This window comes from Lentinus tigrinus (genome assembly GCF_003813185.1).
Source record: "Lentinus tigrinus ALCF2SS1-7 unplaced genomic scaffold L226scaffold_10, whole genome shotgun sequence".
Taxonomy (NCBI): domain Eukaryota; kingdom Fungi; phylum Basidiomycota; class Agaricomycetes; order Polyporales; family Polyporaceae; genus Lentinus; species Lentinus tigrinus.
This window is the reverse complement of record NW_027137919.1, coordinates 376,193-398,202: the sequence shown is the minus strand read 5'-3', so window position 1 is coordinate 398,202 and position 22,010 is coordinate 376,193. Positions and strand designations below refer to the sequence as shown.

At 57.6% G+C, this 22,010-nt stretch overlaps 8 protein-coding genes and 1 non-coding gene across 9 annotated transcripts; 5 read left to right on the top strand and 4 right to left on the bottom strand.

The window, feature by feature from the left end:
• Positions 1-68: 68 nt before the first annotated feature.
• On the top strand, positions 69-2,986 carry L226DRAFT_534397 (cytochrome P450). Its single transcript, XM_067680662.1, has 14 exons — positions 69-202; positions 261-411; positions 471-530; positions 595-735; positions 800-916; positions 976-1,071; positions 1,147-1,263; positions 1,344-1,509; positions 1,580-1,587; positions 1,641-1,751; positions 1,803-1,840; positions 1,914-2,080; positions 2,187-2,445; positions 2,557-2,986. Exons 1-14 carry the CDS (start codon positions 102-104, stop codon positions 2,591-2,593), a joined length of 1,569 nt encoding a protein of 522 aa, XP_067536062.1. The 5' UTR covers positions 69-101; the 3' UTR covers positions 2,594-2,986.
• A 731-nt stretch (positions 2,987-3,717) lies between these two features.
• On the bottom strand, positions 3,718-6,137 carry L226DRAFT_447792 (uncharacterized protein; the record flags this gene model as incomplete). The annotated part of the gene is made up of 4 exons (XM_067674913.1): positions 3,718-4,240; positions 4,304-4,618; positions 4,669-4,856; positions 5,883-6,137. Coding segments are annotated over 4 exons (1,281 nt in total), but the record flags the coding sequence as incomplete, so codon positions are not given.
• A 2,364-nt stretch (positions 6,138-8,501) lies between these two features.
• On the bottom strand, positions 8,502-9,119 carry L226DRAFT_534394 (uncharacterized protein). Its single transcript, XM_067680661.1, has one exon. It carries the CDS (start codon positions 9,002-9,004, stop codon positions 8,540-8,542), a length of 465 nt encoding a protein of 154 aa, XP_067536060.1. The 5' UTR covers positions 9,005-9,119; the 3' UTR covers positions 8,502-8,539.
• A 183-nt stretch (positions 9,120-9,302) lies between these two features.
• On the top strand, positions 9,303-11,066 carry L226DRAFT_45866 (uncharacterized protein). The gene is made up of 5 exons (XM_067675459.1): positions 9,303-9,586; positions 9,731-9,916; positions 9,980-10,507; positions 10,575-10,879; positions 10,938-11,066. The coding sequence occupies exons 1-4, from the start codon at positions 9,397-9,399 to the stop codon at positions 10,832-10,834; spliced, it is 1,164 nt and encodes a 387-aa protein (XP_067536059.1). The 5' UTR covers positions 9,303-9,396; the 3' UTR covers positions 10,835-10,879; positions 10,938-11,066.
• A 1-nt stretch (position 11,067) lies between these two features.
• L226DRAFT_485670 (FAD/NAD(P)-binding domain-containing protein) lies at positions 11,068-13,018 on the bottom strand. The gene is made up of 3 exons (XM_067677123.1): positions 12,920-13,018; positions 12,693-12,864; positions 11,068-12,636 (listed from the first exon to the last, which is right to left on the bottom strand). The coding sequence occupies exons 1-3, from the start codon at positions 12,933-12,935 to the stop codon at positions 11,241-11,243; spliced, it is 1,584 nt and encodes a 527-aa protein (XP_067536058.1). The 5' UTR covers positions 12,936-13,018; the 3' UTR covers positions 11,068-11,240.
• Positions 13,019-13,318: 300 nt separating this feature from the next.
• On the top strand, positions 13,319-14,493 carry L226DRAFT_560042 (uncharacterized protein; the record flags this gene model as incomplete). The annotated part of the gene is made up of 3 exons (XM_067683333.1): positions 13,319-13,937; positions 14,001-14,415; positions 14,469-14,493. Exons 1-3 carry the CDS (start codon positions 13,601-13,603, stop codon positions 14,491-14,493), a joined length of 777 nt encoding a protein of 258 aa, XP_067536057.1. The 5' UTR covers positions 13,319-13,600.
• A 2,607-nt stretch (positions 14,494-17,100) lies between these two features.
• On the top strand, positions 17,101-18,500 carry L226DRAFT_461798 (GroES-like protein; the record flags this gene model as incomplete). The annotated part of the gene is made up of 6 exons (XM_067675681.1): positions 17,101-17,328; positions 17,387-17,519; positions 17,587-17,720; positions 17,777-17,915; positions 17,983-18,364; positions 18,437-18,500. The coding sequence occupies 6 exons, from the start codon at positions 17,101-17,103 to the stop codon at positions 18,498-18,500; spliced, it is 1,080 nt and encodes a 359-aa protein (XP_067536056.1).
• Positions 18,501-19,036: 536 nt separating this feature from the next.
• L226DRAFT_t115 lies at positions 19,037-19,116 on the top strand. The gene has a single exon. It is a non-coding gene; the product is annotated as a tRNA-Met (tRNA).
• A 2,250-nt stretch (positions 19,117-21,366) lies between these two features.
• Positions 21,367-22,010, bottom strand: L226DRAFT_570510 (uncharacterized protein; the record flags this gene model as incomplete). The annotated part of the gene is made up of 3 exons (XM_067684442.1): positions 21,367-21,471; positions 21,524-21,853; positions 21,918-22,010. 3 exons carry the CDS (start codon positions 22,008-22,010, stop codon positions 21,367-21,369), a joined length of 528 nt encoding a protein of 175 aa, XP_067536055.1.

Genomic DNA, 22,010 nt, shown 5'->3' with positions numbered 1-22,010 from the left:
GCTTTCCCAGCAGCCTCGCTCAGCTCCCCGGCCTGCTCACAGTCTTGGACGGTCTGCTCGCTGTCCCGGACGGCGAGCACAGCAACAGCAGCGCCAGTAAGATGCCCGAAGGCTCGCGGGGACTCACCCTCGGCCTCCTCCTGCTCGTCGTCTTCCTCCTCCGCAAGTTCATCGACTTCAGACGCGCCGCCGCGTCCGTCAAGTGAGTGCGGCATCGCGTCGCGGGAGCACTTGCCTGTGCTGACAGGCTCCACCTGCAGCAACCTTCCCGGCTTCCGCACGCTCTTCAGCGACCGCTTCGTCTGGTTCCCCTTCCGTGTCAAGGGCATATCCCCGGGACTGCAGTCGGAGGTGAACCTGTACAGGAAGTATAAGGACTTTGAGGAGGCAGGATGGGATATCATGTCCGGGGTGAGTCCCATGCCATCGCCCAGGCCAGTGCCTCTGAGCTCTGGTGCGTATGTATGTAGGTCAACGTCCTCCCTTCGAGCGAGGTTACGCTCTACCTCGCGGACCCGGCCGTAGTCAAGGTGCGTAGCGCGAGTTCAAGCTGCTATGTACGCGCGCCGAGTACACAACACATCCCGTGCACAGGAAGTCGTGGGCGCGCGATCGCGGTTCCCCAAGCCGATGGGGCCGTACAAGATCTTGCTCGCCTTTGGCCCGAATCTCGTCGCGTCCGAGGGTGACGAGTGGAAGCGCCAACGGAAGCTCGTCGCTCCGGCTTTCTCGGAGGTGCGTTTCCTCGCGTACATACCTACTCAGTAACTCACCCACCGCTCATACCGCCCGTCTCCAGAAAAACAACAGACTCGTGTGGGATGAGACAGTGCACATCATGCATGACCTCTTCGACAACGTCTGGGGCGACAAGGACTCTGTGGAGATCAACAACGCCACGGAGCTAACAGTCCCGGTAGGTCCGGTCAACATGCACCCCGCTCCATTGCTCACTGCATGTGCGCACCACTGCAGATCACCCTGATGGTTATCAGCGTCGCGGGATTCGGGCGCCGGATCTCGTGGAACGAAGACGCGATTGCTCCCACAGGGCACCAGATGACATTCAAGGTCAGTCCCCGCTGCAATCCCTGGTATATCGTGTATACGTAGAACAGCAATGCTGAAGTTTCGTACGATGGCCAGGACGCACTGAACCTCGTATCCCGCAACCTCTTCCTCCAGCTCATCTTCCCCAAGTGGATGCTCCGCTGGGGCACGCCGCTCATGCGGCGTTTCCACGTCGCGCAGAACGAGCTCCAGGTGCGTGCGCCCATGTTCTCCGTGCCCTAATGCCATCCAGGCATCTGTAGTCTGTGCACTGACAGGCAGGACACACGTAGCGCTACATGCAGCAGATGATCACGGCGCGGCGGTTGTCGGACGTCAAGGAGGAGCGGCACGACCTCTTCAGCAGCCTTCTGGACGCAAACGAGGGCCTCGCCGAGTCCGGCGAGAAGCTGTCCGACACCGGCCTGATGGGGAACGTGTTCATTTTCATGGTCGCAGGTGCGCTCCTTCGTCTGGTCTCCATCGTCGAGGGTCAGAGTTGGGAGCGCTCATGGTCGTGCCGTTGCAGGATATGAGGTGAGTGCGAGCTGCAGTGGTTTCAGTTGTCGACCTGACTGACTTGCGAGCAGACCAGCGCGCACTCGCTCGCGTATGCGTTCATCCTACTCGCGCTCTACCCCGATGAGCAGGAGAAGTTCTATCAGAACATCAAGAAGGTACTCGCGGACGGAAGGACACCCGTAAGTCCCTGCTCCTGCCTACGGAACTTTAACCCTGACCCCTCATGCCAGACATACGACGAGTTCTCTACCCTGTCATACAGCATGGCGTACGTCCCTTCCCAATCCTCAGCTACTAGACTCCTAGACAGGCACCCGCTGACGAGACGAGGCTGCACACAGGGTGTTCAACGAGACGCTGCGCCTCTTCCCTCCGGCGATCACCATCCCGAAGCAGAGCGCAGAGGACACCTCGTTCACGACGACGAACGCGGCAGGCGAGAAGCGCACCATCCCCGTGCCGAAGGGCACCTTCGTCACCGTGCACACGCCCGGGCTGCACAACAACCGTACGTCCCGTATTCCGCTGTCTCCCCTCCTCCCTCCCCCGTCCCACGGTTGCCTCGCACCACCCCACTCACACCTCACACTAACCCCCACCCTCGACCCCAACAGCAAAGTACTGGGACGACCCCGACGCGTTCACCCCGGCCCGCTTCCTGCGCGACTACCCGCGCGACGCGTTCCTGCCCTTCAGCGGCGGCCCGCGCGGGTGCATCGGGCGCGGCTTCTCCGAGACCGAGTCCATCGCGGTGCTCACGCTCGTCATCGCGCGCTACCGCGTCGAGCTCAAGGACGAGCCGCAGTTCGCGGGCGAGACGTTCGCGCAGCGCCGCGCGCGGCTGTTGAGCAGCAAGCTCAGCGTCACGTTGTAGTGCGTATTGTCTCTCTCTCTCTCTCTCTCTATCTTTATGATTATCTTCACTTCTTCTTCGCTCGGTCGCTCGGAGAGGTGTGCTGACGATGACGATGGCGTCGTTTGCAGTCCGACGAGGGCGCCGCTGGTGTTCAAGAGACGATGAACGGCGAACGTATTCTGTTAGACGAGAGGAGAGGACCGCGAGGGACCGGGACTGTGCAAGATACCCTGTCGCACGATATCCACATTCCGGGGACATTACTAGGTTGCACGGAGGATGGGATGGACCACCGGATGAAACTCCATACACGCTCCGAATACCTGTTCACCTGTCGTACTCGGACACGCACGGAGCCACGTACTTATACGCCAGACATTGACACGCCCCCAGACCGTATAGCAGACTTGCGCCGGATTTCATGATAGACACAGCCCGAATACTGACCCTGTTAGTGACGCGCTGACGCACGGAACGCGCACACGCACACGCACAAGCCCATGACCGGTACCCATGCTCGCCAGAACGGTGACAGTGTACGAGTACATATTCCAGGCTCGACTGCAGACTGGGGTATTATGCGAATACATACGGTACTTCGGGCATGATGGAACGTGACTTGGACAACGGCACAACGGCACAACGGACCAACAAATAACCATAACCAGGCCGCCAAGTAGGTGCAACAATGAAGGAAAGAAATCGGTGCGGCGGCGCCGGTTGCCGTTGTGCGAATGTGCGGGTAAGTGTATGGGAGTACGGGGGTACGTATGTATGAGAAGGGAGAGGGGTAGCCAAATGCAAATGTCCATATACGCGGTAGTGGTAGATCAGACAGCAGATGCGGACTGCTAGAGAGAAGAGAAGAGAAGAAGCCAGGCGAATGCGTGGGAGAGCAAGAGCGACCAGGATGCGAAGATGCAAAAGCAAGAAGAACACGAAGGGAAAGAAGTGCCAGTGGCTGGGACGGAAGCGCTTTAGTTATGAGGTAGAGCGGCAGGCGGGAGAGGCATAGACGTGAGAGACGAGCGTAACGAAGGTTCGTATCGGGCGGGGTGTCAACGGGGGACGGGCGTGGGATACAGCTAACGGTCCTATGGTCCGTTCCGGAGGCAACAAGCAGGGCGTAGACGATCAATACGTCGATCCGAATCACTGAGCAGACAGTTGATTTAGATCAATTACCCTCACCGACGGACGCGGCTCACCATAGGAATAACAACTGTTTATGCTTGTGCGGCCGCTGATGATCCGCCAGCGGCGGGGGCACTGGAGCCCTCACCCACGGCACGTCTGATATTCGTGTACGCGGGCGGCAGCTCGATCGTCTCGGGCTCCTCATCCGGCGGTGGCGGTTCGTCTGCGAGACCAGCGTCGTCGTGCTGGATGATGTTCACAGGACGGAAGCTTGGCGGTGCGGGCGACTTGCGTGCGCTCGTCGATGGTATGGATGATCCTGCACGGAGGTAGCCACCGCCAGCGTTGTCGGACGTGCTTGTCGAAAGGAACGACTCGCGGTGGTCGCCACTCGGGCGGGAAGAGCCTGCAGGCCGGGTACCGGGTGCGGAGCTCTCGTGCGTAGATGCCACAGTCGGATCGGGGAGGACGAAGGGCTCCGGTTGATAATACTCAGGGAGGCGGTTGTCGCCGACGTGCCCGTCGTCTTGGTCTTGGAGAAGGTCGAGGGGGCGCTCCTTGACGGATTGGTGGAAGCGCTTGCGGCGCATGGCGAAGAGCAGTAGGAGTCCAATCGCGATGGCACCGACGACGCCACCGATAACGCCACCGACGATCGCGCCAACGTTCGTATGGCTGCGGGCAGGGTTAGTGGTTATGATTGTTCGGTTCATCCGGGTTAGAGCGGTGCAAACTCACCCGCCACTGCTGCCTTCGTTCACGCCACTGCCATTTGTGCTGGTAGGGTAACTACCACCCGCCGGGGAGCCAGGTGTGGATGACGGTGAATTGCTATTCAAGCAGGACTGGCTGCTTCCCTGCTGGAGAGTATAGGGATTGCTACCAGCGATTCCCGGACCACGATCATCTCCGCCTACGAGGAGTAGTGTGGTACTGATCCGGACGGACGGCGTCCAGTTGAACCCGACACCCTCACCAGTCTGGTTGGTAGTCGTACCGACAGGGATATCAAACGATTCACCACCCGGGATGACGCCCTGGAATTGAGGAGTGCTGGAAAACGCTTTGAGATATGGTGTAAGGCAAGGGGACGAACAGCTTACCCTTGAGGATCGCCTGCGTTCCACCATATCCGGGTAGGAGAACATGTTGTGAGGATACCGTCGGGGTCTATGTGGAAAAACCATGGAGCCTCTGACTGTTTCGTCGGGTCAAAACAACCATCGTCACCAGAGAGGACAGTGACGGCTGAGCTGGTTCCGCCAGTACCGAACCCGTTGGCGTCGCTAACCTGGGTCGAGGAAGAGAGTGAGTAATCGGATCAATGATGAGCTACCGTCATGCGAAGAGGTGATCCCGCTAAGACAGGTCATTATTAGGGGTAAATGAAGCGCTCCTGCCGACGTCTAACTCCCCGAGCACGAGGGTCGGAGCAAGCGGTGATCCCGCTTTGGAGAACAGATGCGAAGCGGTATCTCCGTAAGATCGACTGCGCACAACCACAGCCGTAAGAATCCACATCTTCGGAGCGGGAAGACGCCGCGCCGCATAAACCGGTGAGACATAGGACGTGCATCGTTCCAGACGGACATCCGAGGGCGCCCATCGGAATGCTGAAGACACGGAGAGTGAGACTTCTTGCCCAGCATGCCACATTGTGCAGCATACAATTGGACAAGAGGAAGGGCATGGCCTCCATGCACGCTGCCAAGGCGATACGCGCGGCGGGGTTCTAGCCTGGAATCTGACACAGCTGACTGTGACACGGACGCCTATTTGAACCTTCGCATATAGCAACCGCCCAGAAAAGCGACTGTGGTGGTGAGGCTGAAGGGAGAGTAGCGTGCAGGTGTAGGGCACAACGCGAAAAGCTGGGATGTTCGCGTGTGGCCCCAGTGTCTGCAGCATCTTGCGGAAGTTCATGTTGAAGAATTGTGTGGACGAAGAAAAGGCTGCTGCGATGCACCGCGAAGTGGCGGGAGAGATTCCCGAGTCGCAATCGCGCTCTTTGGACTGGGGACAGCGGCTGGGGGAATGGCTCTCATGTCGACGCATATATGCGCTTCGCAAACCCAGTGCAAGATCAGCTTGAGTCTCAACACCTCATAACATGACCAATGCACTGGCTGTTCTTGACAAGGACGCGCGAAGTAGGAATGCAGCACAGAGAGCCCTCTGTTACCGCCACACCCTCTCGGACTCGCGCCCGCTCCTCGCACCAGTGTCCCATAGTGCACCTCATCCATATCCCTCGCGTTACAATCTTTCCACGGTTCGCATCCGAGACCAATCATGCACGATAAGGATGGAAACTCACCACTGCGACAAACTGCGAGTTCTCGGGGAACTTCAGCTGGAACGAGACCGAAGTTGAGGTATTGAAGGGCACATTCGTGATATGGCGAGCCTCAATCTCGTTCGGAAGGGGAGTGGGGCCGAAAGGAACGAGGAGGAGAGTGTACGGAGCCTTTCCTTCGCCCGTGATGTCGATAGTGAGGTTCTGGCACTGTCTCGGGGTACTTGAGAAGGTGAAGGAGTAGGCGGCGGCGAGGGAGAGGTACGGAACCGCCGCGAGGACGGGGAGCACGGAGAGGACGCGGGGGGACTTGGGCATCGTCGTCGTGGTCAGTGGTCGAGAGACGAGGGACAAGAGACTCCACCGCTCGCGCAAACGAACTCTCTGATCTTCGGGTGGAGACTGGTTTCACACGGCGACGTCTTGCCGTCTCGCTCCGAAAGCCTTGGTCTGCGCTGACCGCCCGCCCAGCCGAAGTGGCTCGACGCCGGGGAAGTCGGTAAAGTCGCTGTGGACGCCGTGCGAGGGGGCGAGCTCGTCGTCGAGGGCGTTGAGGTCCAAAACGGTCATGACGATGACGCGTGGTGGTCACCGTCCATAGCGATCATCCGGCGCTTGTGCTCAGCGTCATTCATGTATCCACGTTTAGCACGCTCCTCTAGCCTACCACCACCATCCCAGACTTGTTCTCGTTCCTTGGCCGCCCTAAGTCAACTCCGAGCACGCATATCGCGAGTACTACTGTCCCCTCGTGTTCAGGCGTACCAGTCAATCAACACTACAGATTAACCTCGGCGAGTTTCCGCAGCGACGCGCAAGTGGGAAGTTCGACTGCTCAGTCTGCTGCAGATCTCACAGACGGGGTCAATCATTCATCGACTTCGCGGACTTCTCATGTGCGCAGCCATGCGCTTGTCTCAAGGTCGCCATGGCGTATTCAAGGTGCGCGTTGTTGCCGTGCAAGCCACGCTGCTTTCGCCATGCATTCAACGCGGGGACCGACAGCTGTCTCCATTCCACAGGTACGTCGTCGCGTCACATTCAATTATATTCCACCACTTTCCGAGGGCGATTCAGAGGCAACGCCTGCTCTCTCCGGCGCTACATCCAGCCTGAAATAATTCGAATTGACGCTAGAGGGCCTGTAACTTCGAATTGCGCATGCATATTGCTTGGTTCTGGTTCTGCTTGACGTGTTGATGTCTTTCGGCGGAGAATACCGCGTGTCCCTCCGTCTTGGGCTACAAACATGGTCTCCGGGTGGTGAAGCTTGTATATGTTGCTCGACCGATCTGTAACGCAACAACCGTTGCAATTGTGAATATCTCAACCACAGAAGCTAGCACATGAGGCAGCGGAGGGTCGCCGGAGGATGCAAGTGCAGCTGGCGTCCCATTCTCCGAGCCCTGCACTTGCGCTCTCCGACCATCGTCAGCGGCCTTTTGCTTGATTGGCATCCTGAAACGGTGAGGCCCGAGTTGTTCAATTCTTGCTTGCAATGGAACTTCCTTTCTGCGCCTCCTCATCGCTGTCGGGTCCTGCATTCAAGTAGGAGAGCGACTTGCGCAGCCTGCTTCTTAAGCGCGGTCCTCTCCATGCCGACCTCCTGACGGTTGTCTGGCTGTCTGCCATTTGAAGACACACAACAATTCGGCGGGTTGCTGATTTCCAACTCTGCGTAGAACGAGGTTGTGTTCAATGAGCAGTTCTCGGAACGGAGACGTAAAGTACATACCACCATAGCGTGTTGAGCAATACAATTCCCGTATCCAATACGCGTATCTCGGCCGTCTTTCGATTTCCCGCCACGATCGACCGTCGACAGTGACAAAATACGCCGGCGAATCTCTCGACTCGCCGACGTTCTTCGTCGCTGTCGCTCGCGTCTGAAGCTGAAACACGTTCTGGGGCCCGGTCGAAAGGCTCTCGTACAGGCCAGCTGCACGAGCAAGACTTTCGCCCGTTATTCCCTGCCCACGTCTGGCCGACTGTGACCCGCCTGCACGGTTGCGATGGACCGCGATGGTGCGCGATCGGGACCGATCATGGCGGGAAGAGGCTCACGGCGATGAGCGGATGCCTCCTCTTTCTGTTTCCTCTTGCTTTATAGGGTTCTCTATTGTCGTCCTCCATGCTTCGGGATTCGCAGATGGGATTTGATAACGGCCAACGGTCACTGAGCCAAGCGAGTGGCGTGGTTACGTGCCTGAGCGAACGAGAAGTCTTGACGCTTTGAGCTTCGGGTGCTGTCCTTCGCGGATGTGAATAGGAATGCAGGACGAGGCGGCAGCAGAGGGGGAGTTGGTGGTGGAAGCGGGTCAAGGTAGGTGCTGGAGGAAGTGGGGGCATGGACGAATTGGGTTCGTGGCGAGTAAAGAGTTCGGTCGGAGCATGTGGGGAGGGCGTGGTTTATAGGTTCCGCAGACAATAGGGTTGCCGTTAACGGGCGCGTGTTATTGTGCTATGTGAAAGGAGATTGTTGTTGTCCCCTTGTTTCTCTCACCCCTATTGTTCCAAATAAGCGGAGCGGTGATTTTCTCCAACAGACAAAACGGCATGCCTCCATCTGTACATGATCATACGTATTGAAAGTGCATGAACTTCACGCGTACATCAGGTAGGAAGAGGTGCGGAGAAGGTGCGGTCGAAATGTCCGATGAGCGGGGCGCTGTGAGCACTCACCGCGAGAACATTGTGGTTTGGTTTTGAGCGGTGAGTCTCCTGACACATTCTTGCTTGAACAACAGGCCTTCTGCATGGACGTTCAGGGTTTGTGCGCTGCGCTCCGGGAAAAACCTCCGCTCTAGGACTCCTCTAGACTGACTTCTCTGACATCCTGGCGGAAGTTGTCTCGAGAATCCATGCCACCCATTCATTCTGGACTGCTCAAACCACAAATGGCAGCCATTCTTGCGCAGACTCGTGTGGTTCAGCTTCGAAGTCCGCCATCGATACGTCGGACATGTCCTTCCACGGTGCCTTCTTTGCTCTCTTGTACCCTTTCTCTGGAGCCACGAGGCCCTGGGCGGGCGTGCTAATCCTTGATATCGATAGCTTCTCTCCTCCCGGACATTCCACCGATCCCTTGGGTGCAATTCGGGCGAATCCTGAGGCCTGAACAACATCAATGACGGCGTGTACATCGCGGATAGGCGAACTGCGGACGTCGGATTGCTGCCATGGTACCGTGGAGAGGGCCGACGAGGTGAGCGAACAACTCGAGTATGCGTGTCAGGGAAAGCGGAAAGCGGGAGGAGGGGGCTGGAAAGTGCCATCAATTTTGCCCGCCGGGTTTTTGAATCCCCCTCGAGACGGCTTGATAAGCCGAAAACCCGAAAGAGTTTAGTCCCTTCCTTCGCGAGCGGCTGACCAATTTCCCGCCTCTCTTCAGGCCTTTTTGCACCATGTGGCCAATTTCTGCTCACTGTGCAAAAGGGTACATAACAAAGCGGACTGGAATATTTAGGCCCCCACATTTCTCTCCCCTCACCCCTTTGCACCCATACCTCTTCCCTGAACCTCTACCGAGCCACACATGAACCACTCCGCTCCAAACTCGGGCTGGACAGTCCTGACCGCCGCCAGTGCGAGTGCCAGCGCCGGACCTAGCTCCAGTTCTAGCGCGAACCTTGCGGCGACATCGTCAGCCTCGAACGGTGCCACCGCCAGCGCTAGCTCCCGTCGTGGAAGACGGCTTCCCCGTGAGGCTACCGAAATTCTTATGGGTGAGTTTTCACGCAACCTCTTGAGCGTGCACTCCTCCCTCTTCCCCTCCTCGACGCCGTCGCGGTATCGCGACGGCGTCTAGACTACTCCGCATCCGAACGCTGTGCTCATCACACATGCCCTTATCGGGCAATGTTCTACAGGTTTCTACAACACCGTCTCGACACGTCCGAAGAAGGACCAACGCATCGCCCTCGCTGAGCAGATTGCTCGAATCCCGGGATACGAAGATTACAATGAGCAGAAAGTCAGCAACTACTTCGCATACCGCCGGAACGCCGATAAGACGCGCACGGCGCGAGCGGGACCTACAACCAGCGCACAGATCTGTCAGTAGCTTTCCTCACTCCTCGCCTCGCTGGGGCGCGTACTGACGTCAATTATTCGCGCAGTGTATCCTAGCTTAATTAGACACCCAGACATCTTGCCCGCCGTAGATGCTTGCCTGAAAGACATACCTGAACCTTCTCCCGCCATAGCAGAGCTCATGGCTACCAGGATTGGTCACGGTGCGAAGTTCGGCGACATCCTCGCGTACGCGCAGTTACGGCGAGAACAGAGTGGGACTCCTCCCCCGCCTCCTCCGACTGCCCCATCTGTGAGCACCGGCCCAAGTGCATGTCACCCATATCCGAGTCCGGGCTCACTGCGATATGTTCAGCAGCCGCCCGCTCCGAATGCACTTCAGAATCATCAGTATCCTCCAGCGCCGGGAGTGCAAATATTCAAATCGGGGCTCCGTCTGCCTCCATTCGAGCGCTCCGCGCTGCCCCCACCACGCTCGCAACTGCCAACACCGGCGTCGTCAACGTCACCCGAGCCTCGGTCGCCAGTGGTCGCGAATCGGTGGGGAAAGGTCGAAGTGGAGGCGGATGACGACGAGGACGTCAAAGATGAGCTCTGTTCGGACGACGAGGAGGGTGCGTCTTTTCCCGGCTTTTATACCGCACGTATTTACCTGACTCATTTTTGCCGTATCTCCGTCAGTTCTGGGAACGGAGGAGGGTTCAGAACAACCACCCGAGGTGTCGATGCAACATCGTCTGCATGACCTTGCGGGAGATCTCCAGCAGTCACTGTCAAGCCTGCAGTCATGTTCCGCACCTCCAAAAACCTTCGCCGAGCTGGCTGGCTGGCTCAAGCAACAAGACACGACCTCTAGCGCAGTCCTCCGCGGCATATCCCAAGGAGCATATGCACCTCTAGGGCTCAATGCGGCCCCGACGTCGCCCACGATGGCCCAATAGCCGTCCTCGCGGCCGCACATGTCGGTGGAAAACCATTAATATCAGGTGAGGTCACGTCGGTTGAGGTTGTCACGTGCGCTTTCTCACGGTCTGCCCTATGCAGCGCCGCACCGCTCTTGGCTTTGCCTTGCCTGCGACGTCGACACCTTCTTCGGCCATGACCACACAAGTTCTTCAACGTACCTCGCATCCATATAATTCGCTTTGTCATGCTCTCGCAATCGCTCTTGGACGCATGTTTTGCCCCATCATCCCATCACCACTACAATACTACTCGGCTATTCTATCGCTATACCCCCTTAGTCATAGAGTAATATTCGTCTTCGCATTGTAGCCATTGGTTCCGTGTCATGATGTACAACATTGCATTATCTTCTATCATCATCATCCGCTACATTCATTCAACTCACAGCCGACTCCGCTCCGGGTGCCTCTCCTCTGCACGCTTCAGCAACTTGCGCATTAGCGCAACCCACTCCTCCGTGCCCTTCTCTCCAGCGGACGACCCGACCCCACGGACCCACTCGTCCGCCTGCCCGAGCCGCTCCAGATCTTGCCACTCCTCGCGCAATATGCCCTTGGCGTCGTACATCTCGATCTCCCATGCCGGGACGCGGATGGACGCCCCGGCAAACGCGTGCATGGCATCGCGGTACTCGAATTGCTCGTGCCCGTCAAAACGGTGCCACGCGTTGGCGATCGCGAGCTCGACGGGGTCTGCGGACGCAGATGAGGCGTCCTTGGCGACCTCCTCGGCTTCAGTGGTCCGGGAGGTGATGGTGGGGGCGGCGGTAGGAGAGCCTTCGGTGACCCGCGACTGAAGCGTCTCGTAGCGCGCGATGATGTCGACCGCTTCTTGTGTTGGGTCCAGGCTCTCTGGGTGCGCGAATACGTGCAGCACTGCCCGCATCTGCGCCTCGAGCAGCGGGAGCGGGGCAACACGGATAGGGAGGCCGAGGAATGCGACCGTCGATGAGGGGAATTCCTCGGCATTGACCAAGGGGAATACGTGCTTCGCCAGCGGGAAGACGTGGTATGTCGAGTTGTACAGTGCACCGGGGAGGGGAGGGACTGGAGGCGGGAGAGACTGGCGGAGAATCGAGCTGGGAAAGAATGGGAAGTCCATCTTGTACCCCGTTGCGAGCACACAGCGGTCGACGCCGGACTCTTCGCTGCCATCTTCGAAGACGACGCGGCCCTCGGAGAGATCGCCGTACTGCGCGATGCGTCCCCGCACCTTCAATCGACCATCGTGCAGGTCCTCGCGTACTGCGCCGCTGACCGAATGAATGACCACACGGCCGGACGCCAGGAGGTCGGTGCAGAGGTCCTGTCCACTTGGACCCGCACCGACGACGACGACAGTGCGAGCGTTGCCGAAATCGGAGGGGTTCCTATAATAGACCGAGTGCATCGCCTTCTTCGCTTCTACCCATTCCTTCAGGCCGGGCGTAGATGGAAATCTTGGAACGCGATAGTGCCCGTTCGCCACGACGATGTAGTCGAACGTTGAGGTCTCCTCCGAGTGCGTTTCCGGAGAGCGGACCGTCACGACCCAGTTCCCAGCATCGTTGTCCCGTGTGACAGATAGCACGGGTGTCTTGAGTTGGATCAAAGGGTATAGGTCGAAATGTGCGGCGTAGTCTCCCATGTACTTCAAAACCGTTGCTGCGGGCGGGAACAGGGCTGTCTCCGGCGGGAAGGGAAAAGAGGTATAGGCCATCACTGGGTGCGGGAGATTGGTTGTGAGCGAGTCGTACAGCGGAGTGAGCGGCGGATCCCCGATCCCCGGCGCAGGAAGCCTGGCAATAGATGCTCAGTACTGTGTAAGTCGTAACTGGCCCTGCTTCCGGCTTACCATACACCGCCAACGTTATCGCGTGCTTCGAATGCGGTGGCGGTCCAGAGACCGTCCTTGTATTTTTGAGAGTCTTTGATGATCTTCAGAGCGGAGAGCCCTGCAGGACCTGCACCGATAACGCAGATAGATTGTGGTTTGTGACCTGGCCAGGACGCCTCAAGTGCGGCATCTTGACAGAAGCGATATGAGCGCCGCGCAGAAACCCGATAAACGACGCTATGTACTCGGTAACAGATCCATGGAAAACTCTGAGGAGGCAGCGTCCTGTCAATACAGAGATTGAAGAGGTACCAGTAGTGGCAAGGTGGTCGAAGAGAAAGACTCGGTTCCCGAGTCCCGACTGGCCCGTGCAATGACGAACGATTGCGCATACGGGAATTGCCGGGCCGAGGCTCGGCGCCAGCCAACCTCGCGACCGTGCACCGCTTCTCCTCCTCCACCTGTAATTCAAACCGCACCACCACCAAAGTGAAGATTAAACGCATCGCTGCGTACGCCATGCCGCTCGGATTACCTCAGGACATCATCCACAGCATCATTGATCACCTCCGGGACGATAAGTCCACGCTTTCCAGCTGCACTCTTGTCTGTCGAGCATGGCTTCATCCTACGCGTACATACCTCGTTGATACCGTCCGTATAAGGTTGGACTCCTTAGGCACTGTCCTCGGCAATCATACCCGTGATATCGCACCCTACATCAAGACGCTGCATCTCTCGCATGGGGTCCCCCGACTGCAATCCTTCGTCACCTGAGCGGCCTTCGTACACTTCATATAAACTGGGTTTTTCTACGGAGACGACAAGACACATCATCGCCGCACCCGCAGCGATTTTGCCTGGACACGCTGCGGATTGAGAATTGCTGCAGTGCAACCCGTTACGAGGACGCCCTCCCCGATACTATGGACCTCATCTGCCTCTTCGAACGTGTCGGGACGCTCTCGTTCAGTATGAAACTTTGGAGAGAGGAGGACTGTGTCCCCCTCGCTGCCTGGCAGCCACCCCACACCGTCGAGATCGGCGAGTTGTCTGGATGGGTGTGCGACCGATGGTGGGGAGACGTATCGATGATGCTCGAGAAGCTGGTAGCACGCTCACCTGGTCCACGAGCTCTATCGTTCAACTGCGGTATAAGGTGGCAGGATGTATGCACGACAGGCCGTTTCCTTCGTGACGTAGGCGTGCATGTCCGCCACCTCACGCTTCGCTTCACCCAACTAAAACTGGAACCGTCTCTCAGTGAGTCGCGACACCAGCCTCTTTCCTGATAACAGAGATACTGACACCCTTTGCCTATGACAGCGACTTCCCAGGTTACCGAGACGTTCTCCCTCGATGGCCTTTCGCATTTGGAGGACGTCCATTTCGTCGTCTTGCTGAAAGACTTCAAGGACAATATGGAACAGGGATGGCTATGCTCTCGGATGTGCGCGGACATCTTGTCCACTGCTGCCTCATTGCACACCTTCACCACGGTCTCCCTCACCATCGAAGTGAAGAATGACAAGCCCGCCGCCCTTAGCGAGCGAGCGATCGACTGGGCTCACCTCAACGAGTCCATGCGGGGCTTGTCGCAGTTGAGGCGCGTCAGCGTGCTGTTCCGGTGCCCTGTTTGGTGTCATCAGGCGACGGCAGCGGATGAACGGGCTCTGCAGATTGCACGAGAAGGACTGTCCGTCGCGGCCTCGAAGGAGATCTTCACTGTGAAACTTAAGTAGTAAGTTCCGTCGCATGCTTTGATGACATCTGCACTTACACTGCGACCGGCAGCGCATGCCATGACCTATTGGTCTGAAGACTGCTCGTGAGGAGTGGAGCGTGCGCGTGAGGTCGAAGACCGACCCTACCCCATATTCCCTCTCGCCGCCCTTCATGCTGCTTCATCACGTTCGCGAAACATCATTCTGCCGTGTATGGCTCCCTTGAGAAACTCACAGCTGGGGTAGAAGACGCATACTTGCGCGCCGTCACGCACCACAGGAACAACGCGCGAGTACGGCCGCCGTGCGTCCGGAGTTCCGAATCCCACTGTCGTGACTGAACAATGACATAGGACGGACCGTCAGTGTCACAGTCTGCATACGTGATCCGCCCCCGCATTGTCAGAACCTGCGCCCACTGAAATCTGGCACTGTCCAATGGATACGGCCGGATCGAACGGATTCCCGACCTTGCTCTCGAGCGCGGCCGCCGACGAGCATGTCGCGCACCGCGGTCTGCGTCGTACGAGGCCGGGAGCGTCGGCCGCCATCGCTTTTCGCTTCTTCATCCCGATTGAACATGTAAGTACTTTAGACGATCTACAAGCCCCGGCCCCCGACGCACATATGTTCGTATTCCGGCGGCCGTCAAGTCCTTTCCCCAGCATCCGAGTCCCTTCATCGATATTCCTGTGCATCAATCCGGTCACTATCGCACGGCTACTTAGTCACCTTCTGCTGATGTATGTGTGATATACATATCATCTTCCTCTTCACTCTATTTATCCGTCTTCTAAGTGTTATTGACGAGCACTTCCGCTCGGATCCTCGATCCAATGAGAAGCCTAGTCGTCGCTTCGGCCGAAGTCTTTGGGCCGCCTTGCTGAGATCCTGAGGATGCGAAGAACCGCGGTGCGGAACGCAGACGGCTGATGAAATCGTACTGACCATTCTGCGCGACCTGGAGTTCGAACCTCAAAGTGCGACTCGAAGGCAAGTCACAACGCGTGGTCAATTTCTCGTCGTTCCCGTCGTGGTATGAGATCACGTTGCGCTGGTTCGGGCAAAAAGCGTGTCAGAAAACTCACAGCTTGAGATGGTGGACTCCCAGGCAACATTAATCGCGGATTTCTTGCGCCGTCCGACCGACCCCGTTCGACTTCGAGGAAGGTGACGATCGATTGGTGTGTGCGTCTTCTTTTTCGAAGCCTGATCGATTGCGTTTTGAGATTGTGTCCTCAGTGGGCCCTGGTATCACGCCGCGCATGTCAGCACGTACGGGTAACCTCCTCCGGGACTCCGTATCGTCCTCGTTATTTGTCCACCATGCTCGCACGGACGTCCGAACAGCGATACCAGGGTGCATGCTCGTCAGTCAGCTGAACGTCCCCAACCCCACGGCGTGAGTAGACATCAGCTCACGAACAGAGCGCAACGCTGGATAGCGCGGTGGCGCCGCCGACAAGTCGACAAGCCGCAGCTCGCACGCGCTGGCTGACCGCCCTCGGAAATGGTGTGGAATATCAGGCGACCTCTGCGTCCTCGGTTGTCGACGCTCGCGGGATTCTTCCCCGCACAGAAGGGAGCGTACCCCGCGTTATGCTGTCATTTGCGGGCTTCTAGCGAGTATGATAGGGGTGGCTCGTCTGGGGTTACGATCGGCATTCTGTGTGGAGGTGCGGTGGAGCGACCATGTGAGCGGGCCATGTGAGAAACTTGGGTCACTATTACCTTGTTGTGGTGTTTCTTGCGTGCCTAGGGGAGCTTGGCAACGCAATTACGCCAGCGCTCCGTATGCGAAATGGAGATGGCACGGAGACGGTTCCAAGGTTCGAAGTAAGAGAAGCGCCGATGCCAAACTTGGATGCGCGGCTGTTTCCGAGAGGCGTGCACAGCCTCCTCCGCCCCGTGTTCCCGACTTTGCTGCATCCGCAACCCAACCTTGGCCTACCCTCGTCATTGGCTGCGATACCTGACCGCGTTAGCAGCATCCTGTACGGCAGCGTTGCACGACGTGCGGACAATGATTCTATAGGTCAGGACATGCACCGGAAATTCGTGGGCAGTCTATCATTTCCTGGCATTTTGGCTTAAGCGCCCTCGAAAACAAAGGAAATGATAGACTCCTCACGAATTTCCGATGCATGTCCTGACCTATAGAATCTGCACTTGCACGTCGTGTTGCAAACTATGTGGCTGGCCAGACTGCGATGGACTGCGACAACGAAGGGGAGGCAGCGGCTGGGTCTTGCGATAGATAAATCTAGACCGTGGGGAGTCTAGGTGCGGTATCGGCCATCGAGCCACCTGCGTAGTCCCATGGTCGTCGCAGCGGGTGCGCAGTGGACTGAACGCGACCGAGACTGGTCGAGGCGGGACCGCACCCCGAAGGCCTCAGTCGAACCGCGGGTTCATCGAGCCCATCGCGTCCATGTGCCGCTGCCCGTGCAGGATTGGCTGATGGCATGATCCCGTTCGCTCGCATCCGCCATGCCGTTCTCGGCGACATTCCTGAACTTAAAAGGTGCCTTTTCGCCCTGTCGTGAGCCATGTCGGCCATTCAGCGAAGCTTCGCAGCTCAGATTCGCTCTGCCCAGCGTCTCTCCACTCGGATCTCTTCTGCACCCTCCGCCGTGCTATATAAACCCGCACTCCTCCGCTCCTCCTCCCCCACCACAACAGCCCTCAGACTGCATTCTACAATGGCCCCCCAGTTCACCATCCCCAAGACCCAGAAGGCGGCGATCGTCGAGAAGCCCGACGCGCCCCTCAAGATCGTCGACAACCACCCCGTCAAGCAGCCTGAGGAACTCGCTCCCGGCGAGTGTCTCGTCGAGCTCGACTGCTCCGGTGTCTGCCACACCGACCTCCACGCTCGCAACAACGACTGGCCCATCCCCGCGAAGCTCCCCCTGATTGGCGGTCACGAGGTGCGTCTCCCTTCCTTCCGCGCCCCCTTTATCGCCCCTGATCTGCGGCCTCGCGCAGGGTGTCGGCCGCATCGTCGCCATCGGCCAGCACACACAGAACTCGCCCGTCAAGATTGGCGACCGTGTGGGCATCAAGTGGCTCGCGTACTCGTGCTTGGACTGCGAGCCCTGCCGGAAAGGCCTCGAGCAGAGTCAGTCTCCGCACCTGCTCTCACACCCCTATCTCTCTGACGTCATACCTTTCTTCATCATGAACAGGCTGCCTGAACGGCAAGTACTCCGGCTTCACTGTCGACGGCACGTTCTCCCAGTATGTCGTCTCGTGGGTCACCCATGTCTCCCCCATCCCCGAGAACCTCTCGTCAGCTGAGGCTGCTTCCATCCTCTGTGCTGTAAGCATCCCGCATGACACCTTTATCAGACACATCGCTGACGGGCTTTCGCGCAGGGTGTCACGGTCTACCGTGCTATCAAGTACTCGGGTGCCAAGATCGGCGAATGGATCGTCCTCCCTGGCGCTGGTGGTGGACTTGGCCATCTTGCTGTCCAGTATGCCGTCGCCATGGGTCTCCGTGTAGTCGCAGTCGGTCAGTACTCCGATAAGTTACTCTCATCCAGCACGATCCACTTACCATACCCGTATCGCACGCACAGACACGGGTGCCGAGAAGAAGGACCTCGTGATGAGGCTCGGCGCGGAGAAGTGGATTGACTTCCGCGAGACGAAGGACCTCGTGAAGGACATCGTCGAGGCGACGGACGGCTTTGGGGCGCACGCCGCTGTCGTCACTGCCGCGAACAGCGAGGCGTACGCGCAGGCTATCGACTACCTCCGCATGGGCGGTAAGCTCATGGTCGTCGGCCTCCCCGCCCGCGCGAACCTCAGCGCGGACATCTTCTTCACCGTCGCGAAGAGCATCAGCATCCTCGGCTCGTACGTCGGCAACCGCCAGGACGCCCGCGAGGCACTCGACATCGCCTCACGCGGCAAGGTCAAGTGCTTCTTCGCACTCAAGCCCCTCTCTGCTCTTTCTGAGTACGTCTCTTCCCCGTTCCCCGTTCTGTCCCTCTATGGTGTCGGATGCTGACGATGTTTCTCTCTACGTAGGACATACGAGGGTCTCGAGCAGGGCAAGGTCGTCGGCCGTGTCGTCCTCAACATGAAGGACTGATCACCCTCCTGCTGTGGACGCGACATGCGACTCGTCTTCGTCTTTGTGCCGTGTAAAAAGCGGGCGCCGCCACGGACTGACTGACTGCACCATCGCACTACGCTAGCGTTGTACCACCACCACCACCATTACTAGTACCGAATCGTCTGGGGAGCTTTTTGTACGGATAACCAATTGGGAAGTAGAGTAGGCATCGTCGCTGCACTTGTAGTTTAATGTAGATGAATTCAATGTGCTGGTTTGAAACGCCATATCAGACTGCAGGTTGCGCTCAGCTTGTTGAAGGCTCGTGCTTCTTTAATCCAATTGGTCGTAGGGCGGAAGGTTCGACATGGGAATTCGACACCCTTCCTGAGTAGCTGAATCGAGGGCACTAGCTCCTACAGTGATCATCTATCCAACGCCATTTTGATACTATGTAGTGGTCTGGTACAGTCCCATCTACGGTGGCCAACAACAGTACTTTTGTAATGGTCACTGACCGTCAGAACGGTCATAATGTGAGTCATGAATGCAACTATTAGCTTGGCAACCACAGCAACTTGACGCAGTGGAAGCGTGCAGGGCTCATATCGATGAAACCCTGAAGTCCCTGGATCGAAACCAGGAGTTGCTATTATATCTGAGTGATTTTTTTGTCCCGTCGTTTTTGTCCAGTCGAATGCTCACCGACAACTTTGTAATACATGAGCAATCCTCGTCCAGAGCCAGTTCTGTTCTGAATCCAAGCATGGCCTGCCGCGAGCGGGCGGCGGCGTTAACGGGTGAGAACTTGCGCTGAGATGCTGAGATTAGGGACCGTCACGAGTGACCCGTGGATGCATCCGCATCCATTACCCACAGGTATATAAAATGGGCCCACCCAACCCGCAGCTGCACGGGTACGTTCTCACGGATAACCCAGACCCACGGGTTTCTTACCTGCGGATTACAGGTACTTACGAGTGTAAGAATTCAATGAATACTCACAGGTACTTACACAGGTACTCGTGAATGAACTAACATAGATACTATAGAAGACAATCTATATACAACTTGACATGAGTGAGCAATGGACAGGTCATACGGTAGAGTCGAGTAGGTGGACATAAGGTCGACGCGGGCAGCAGAAGTGGGCTGGCGAAGTACAGGTCATACGCGTGAATGGCCGCGTGGTCAGGATGGGTGTGAGTGAAGTTGCGCGGGGGTGCGAAGCCGCAGACACTGACGTGCCATGCGCATTGGGGGTCATCGCGTATAGTCGAGTAGGCGTGCGCACTGCATAAGGTGGATGCGCGCGGGTATGGGACGCAATGAGGATAAGGATAGGCGATCAAGAGCATGCGATGAGCGGTCAATAAGTCAGATGCGGCGGCGGCGAGGGCGACGATGTGCACAATGGGCGTAGACACTGACGTGCCTTGGGTGGGTCATCGCGTATAGTCATGTGTGCGCACTGCATAAGGTGGATGCGCGCAGGTATGGGACACAATGAGGATAAGGATAGGCGATCGAGAGCATGCGATGAGCGGCCAATAAGTCAGATGTGGTGGCGGCGAGGGCGACGATGTGCATGATGGGTTATTGCATGAATCTTGAAAGGTGCGAGTGAATGACGATACACGTCACCAGGCGATGGCGAGGGTATACGCAGTGGTCGCGAACAGTGGTGGATGTGAGATGGGTGGTATGGACATACAGGTCATGCTTGGGATGCAATTGAGGACAGGATGTGAACGAGACCTTGCCTGCCGTGAGAGCGATGTGGGTTGACGATGTACGAGCCGAGCCGTATGCGCGAATGGCCGCATCATCGGGGTTGGTGCGAGTGAAGTCGCGCGGGGGTGCGAAGCCGTAGATGTGCCACGCGTTGGAACCATCGTTGCGGAGAAGTGGAAGTGGAAGGCCGAGCATGGTGGCTGGTGAATTCCATAAGAGTCTGGGGAGTACAGGGAGTGATTACTCAGATATCTACGAGAGGCGGCATGTCGTCGTTGTCAATATCTACATAGGGTTCTGTGGAGGGTGCGTCTTCAATGTCATCAGCGACAACGACATGGATATGGGCAAGAGGAGGCTGCGCGGTACTTGAAGGGGGAGTGGGGAAAACAAGTTGACGGCCATCTGGATATGTAACACTACTGATGTGCAGGCTTGGACGTCTCGGAGACATCCAGTGGTCTGCTGCAGAGCTCATTGCGCGTTCAGCGCTGACAGAGAAGCTTGGGGGGCGAGGGGCATCGGATGCGAGCTCCTACGAACATCGTCAGTAACTGTTTGGATGACGGGATCGAATGTACTTACATAGATACATTCAAGCAAGCCCCGGATGAGCGAGCGTTGGGCAGACGTGGATAGGTATCTTCAGAAGGCGGGAATCGCAAGGCACTCCTGCGTAATGATGCGAGCAAGGTGGTGGTGGTCAAGCATAGGGCGACCCGAGCAGAGGAGGTGAACAATGTTATCAATGAGGGCGCGTAGGTGGTTGGTCGGTTGGGGATGAGCCACAGGTGCAGTAGGGGTGTCGGCGGGGAGAGCTGGCATATTGGGGACGACTCTCTAGGGATGACAGGATATGGAGGTGAGGACAATGTGCACATACGTTGGTTCGCCCTCCCAATGCCTTATCCACCACGCCCCTCCGAGCACAGAGTAGGGAATAGCACGGGTTACCCCCGGGTTTTTTGAGACGGCCCGTACCCGTACCCGCTGAAAACCCGGCCCGCGAGCCCCCGGGTTTTGGAGGGTCGCCTGATAGGCGCCGGGAGAGCGGGTATGCCGGGCATGGGTTCACCCATGGGTACCCATGGGTCGGAGCACGCAGTATGGGTTATTCGACATCGTAGATCCTGTTGTAATACATCACATAATGTCTAGTTCGGAGACTCTACTCGTCATTGGTGGGCACAGTCTCAAGCTCCGGCATCTGTTCAGAGTCATCTCCATCATCTGGGAGGCCGCCGAGCGCCTCCATACTTGCACGTAGTACACCCTAAACAAAGACGTGAGTACATAGAAGAGGGCACATGAATGTTAGCACATACCGGCACAACACTACGGGCCCAGTCCCCAAGGGCATTCTGGAGCCATTGAGCTGCCTCTTCAGAGGAGATGCCACCCGCCGAGTCCGCAGCCGCGATGGCAGATGCGATACGTACATGAGCAATGAACTGGCTCCACAACTCCTCCTCGCGGGGGTCTCCCACAGGCACTATATGTGCGAAGAACTCAAGCAACCCAACAGTTGTCAGGACTGCACCAAAGTTAGGCCCTTCGAGGTGGTGATAGATGGGATGGGTGATAAGGGAGTGCCAGAATTGGGTAGGAATCGAAGATGAAGCACGAAGTTGGCGAAGAGAGAGAGGGATTCGGAGCTGAAGATGCCCGCGGTGAGGTCTAGGAATGTGTTCTGAAGATATGAGAATAAGTAGTACGTACCCGTATGGTGTCCAGGCGACCACCGTGACTGCCGCCGCTTGCTTCGCCGGAGACCTCCAATGTAATAGCCCGCAATGGACCAGCCGGAAGCAT

What these genes read in the sequence shown, in the direction of transcription:
- L226DRAFT_534397 (XM_067680662.1), top strand. Translation starts at nt 102, where the DNA reads ATGCCCGAAGGCTCGCGGGGACTCACCCTCGGCCTCCTCCTGCTCGTC. An exon ending in CGCGCCGCCGCGTCCGTCAA is followed by an intron (nt 203 to 260) that starts GTGAGTGCGGCA and finishes CTCCACCTGCAG; the next exon opens with CAACCTTCCCGGCTTCCGCA. An exon ending in GGCACCAGATGACATTCAAG is followed by an intron (nt 1,072 to 1,146) that starts GTCAGTCCCCGC and finishes TACGATGGCCAG; the next exon opens with GACGCACTGAACCTCGTATC.
- L226DRAFT_534394 (XM_067680661.1), bottom strand. Translation starts at nt 9,004, where the DNA reads ATGTACACGCCGTCATTGATGTTGTTCAGGCCTCAGGATTCGCCCGAA.
- L226DRAFT_45866 (XM_067675459.1), top strand. Translation starts at nt 9,397, where the DNA reads ATGAACCACTCCGCTCCAAACTCGGGCTGGACAGTCCTGACCGCCGCC. An exon ending in TACAACCAGCGCACAGATCT is followed by an intron (nt 9,917 to 9,979) that starts GTCAGTAGCTTT and finishes TTATTCGCGCAG; the next exon opens with TGTATCCTAGCTTAATTAGA. An exon ending in CTGTTCGGACGACGAGGAGG is followed by an intron (nt 10,508 to 10,574) that starts GTGCGTCTTTTC and finishes TATCTCCGTCAG; the next exon opens with TTCTGGGAACGGAGGAGGGT.
- L226DRAFT_485670 (XM_067677123.1), bottom strand. An exon ending in GATAACGTTGGCGGTGTATG is followed by an intron (nt 12,637 to 12,692) that starts GTAAGCCGGAAG and finishes ATCTATTGCCAG; the next exon opens with GCTTCCTGCGCCGGGGATCG.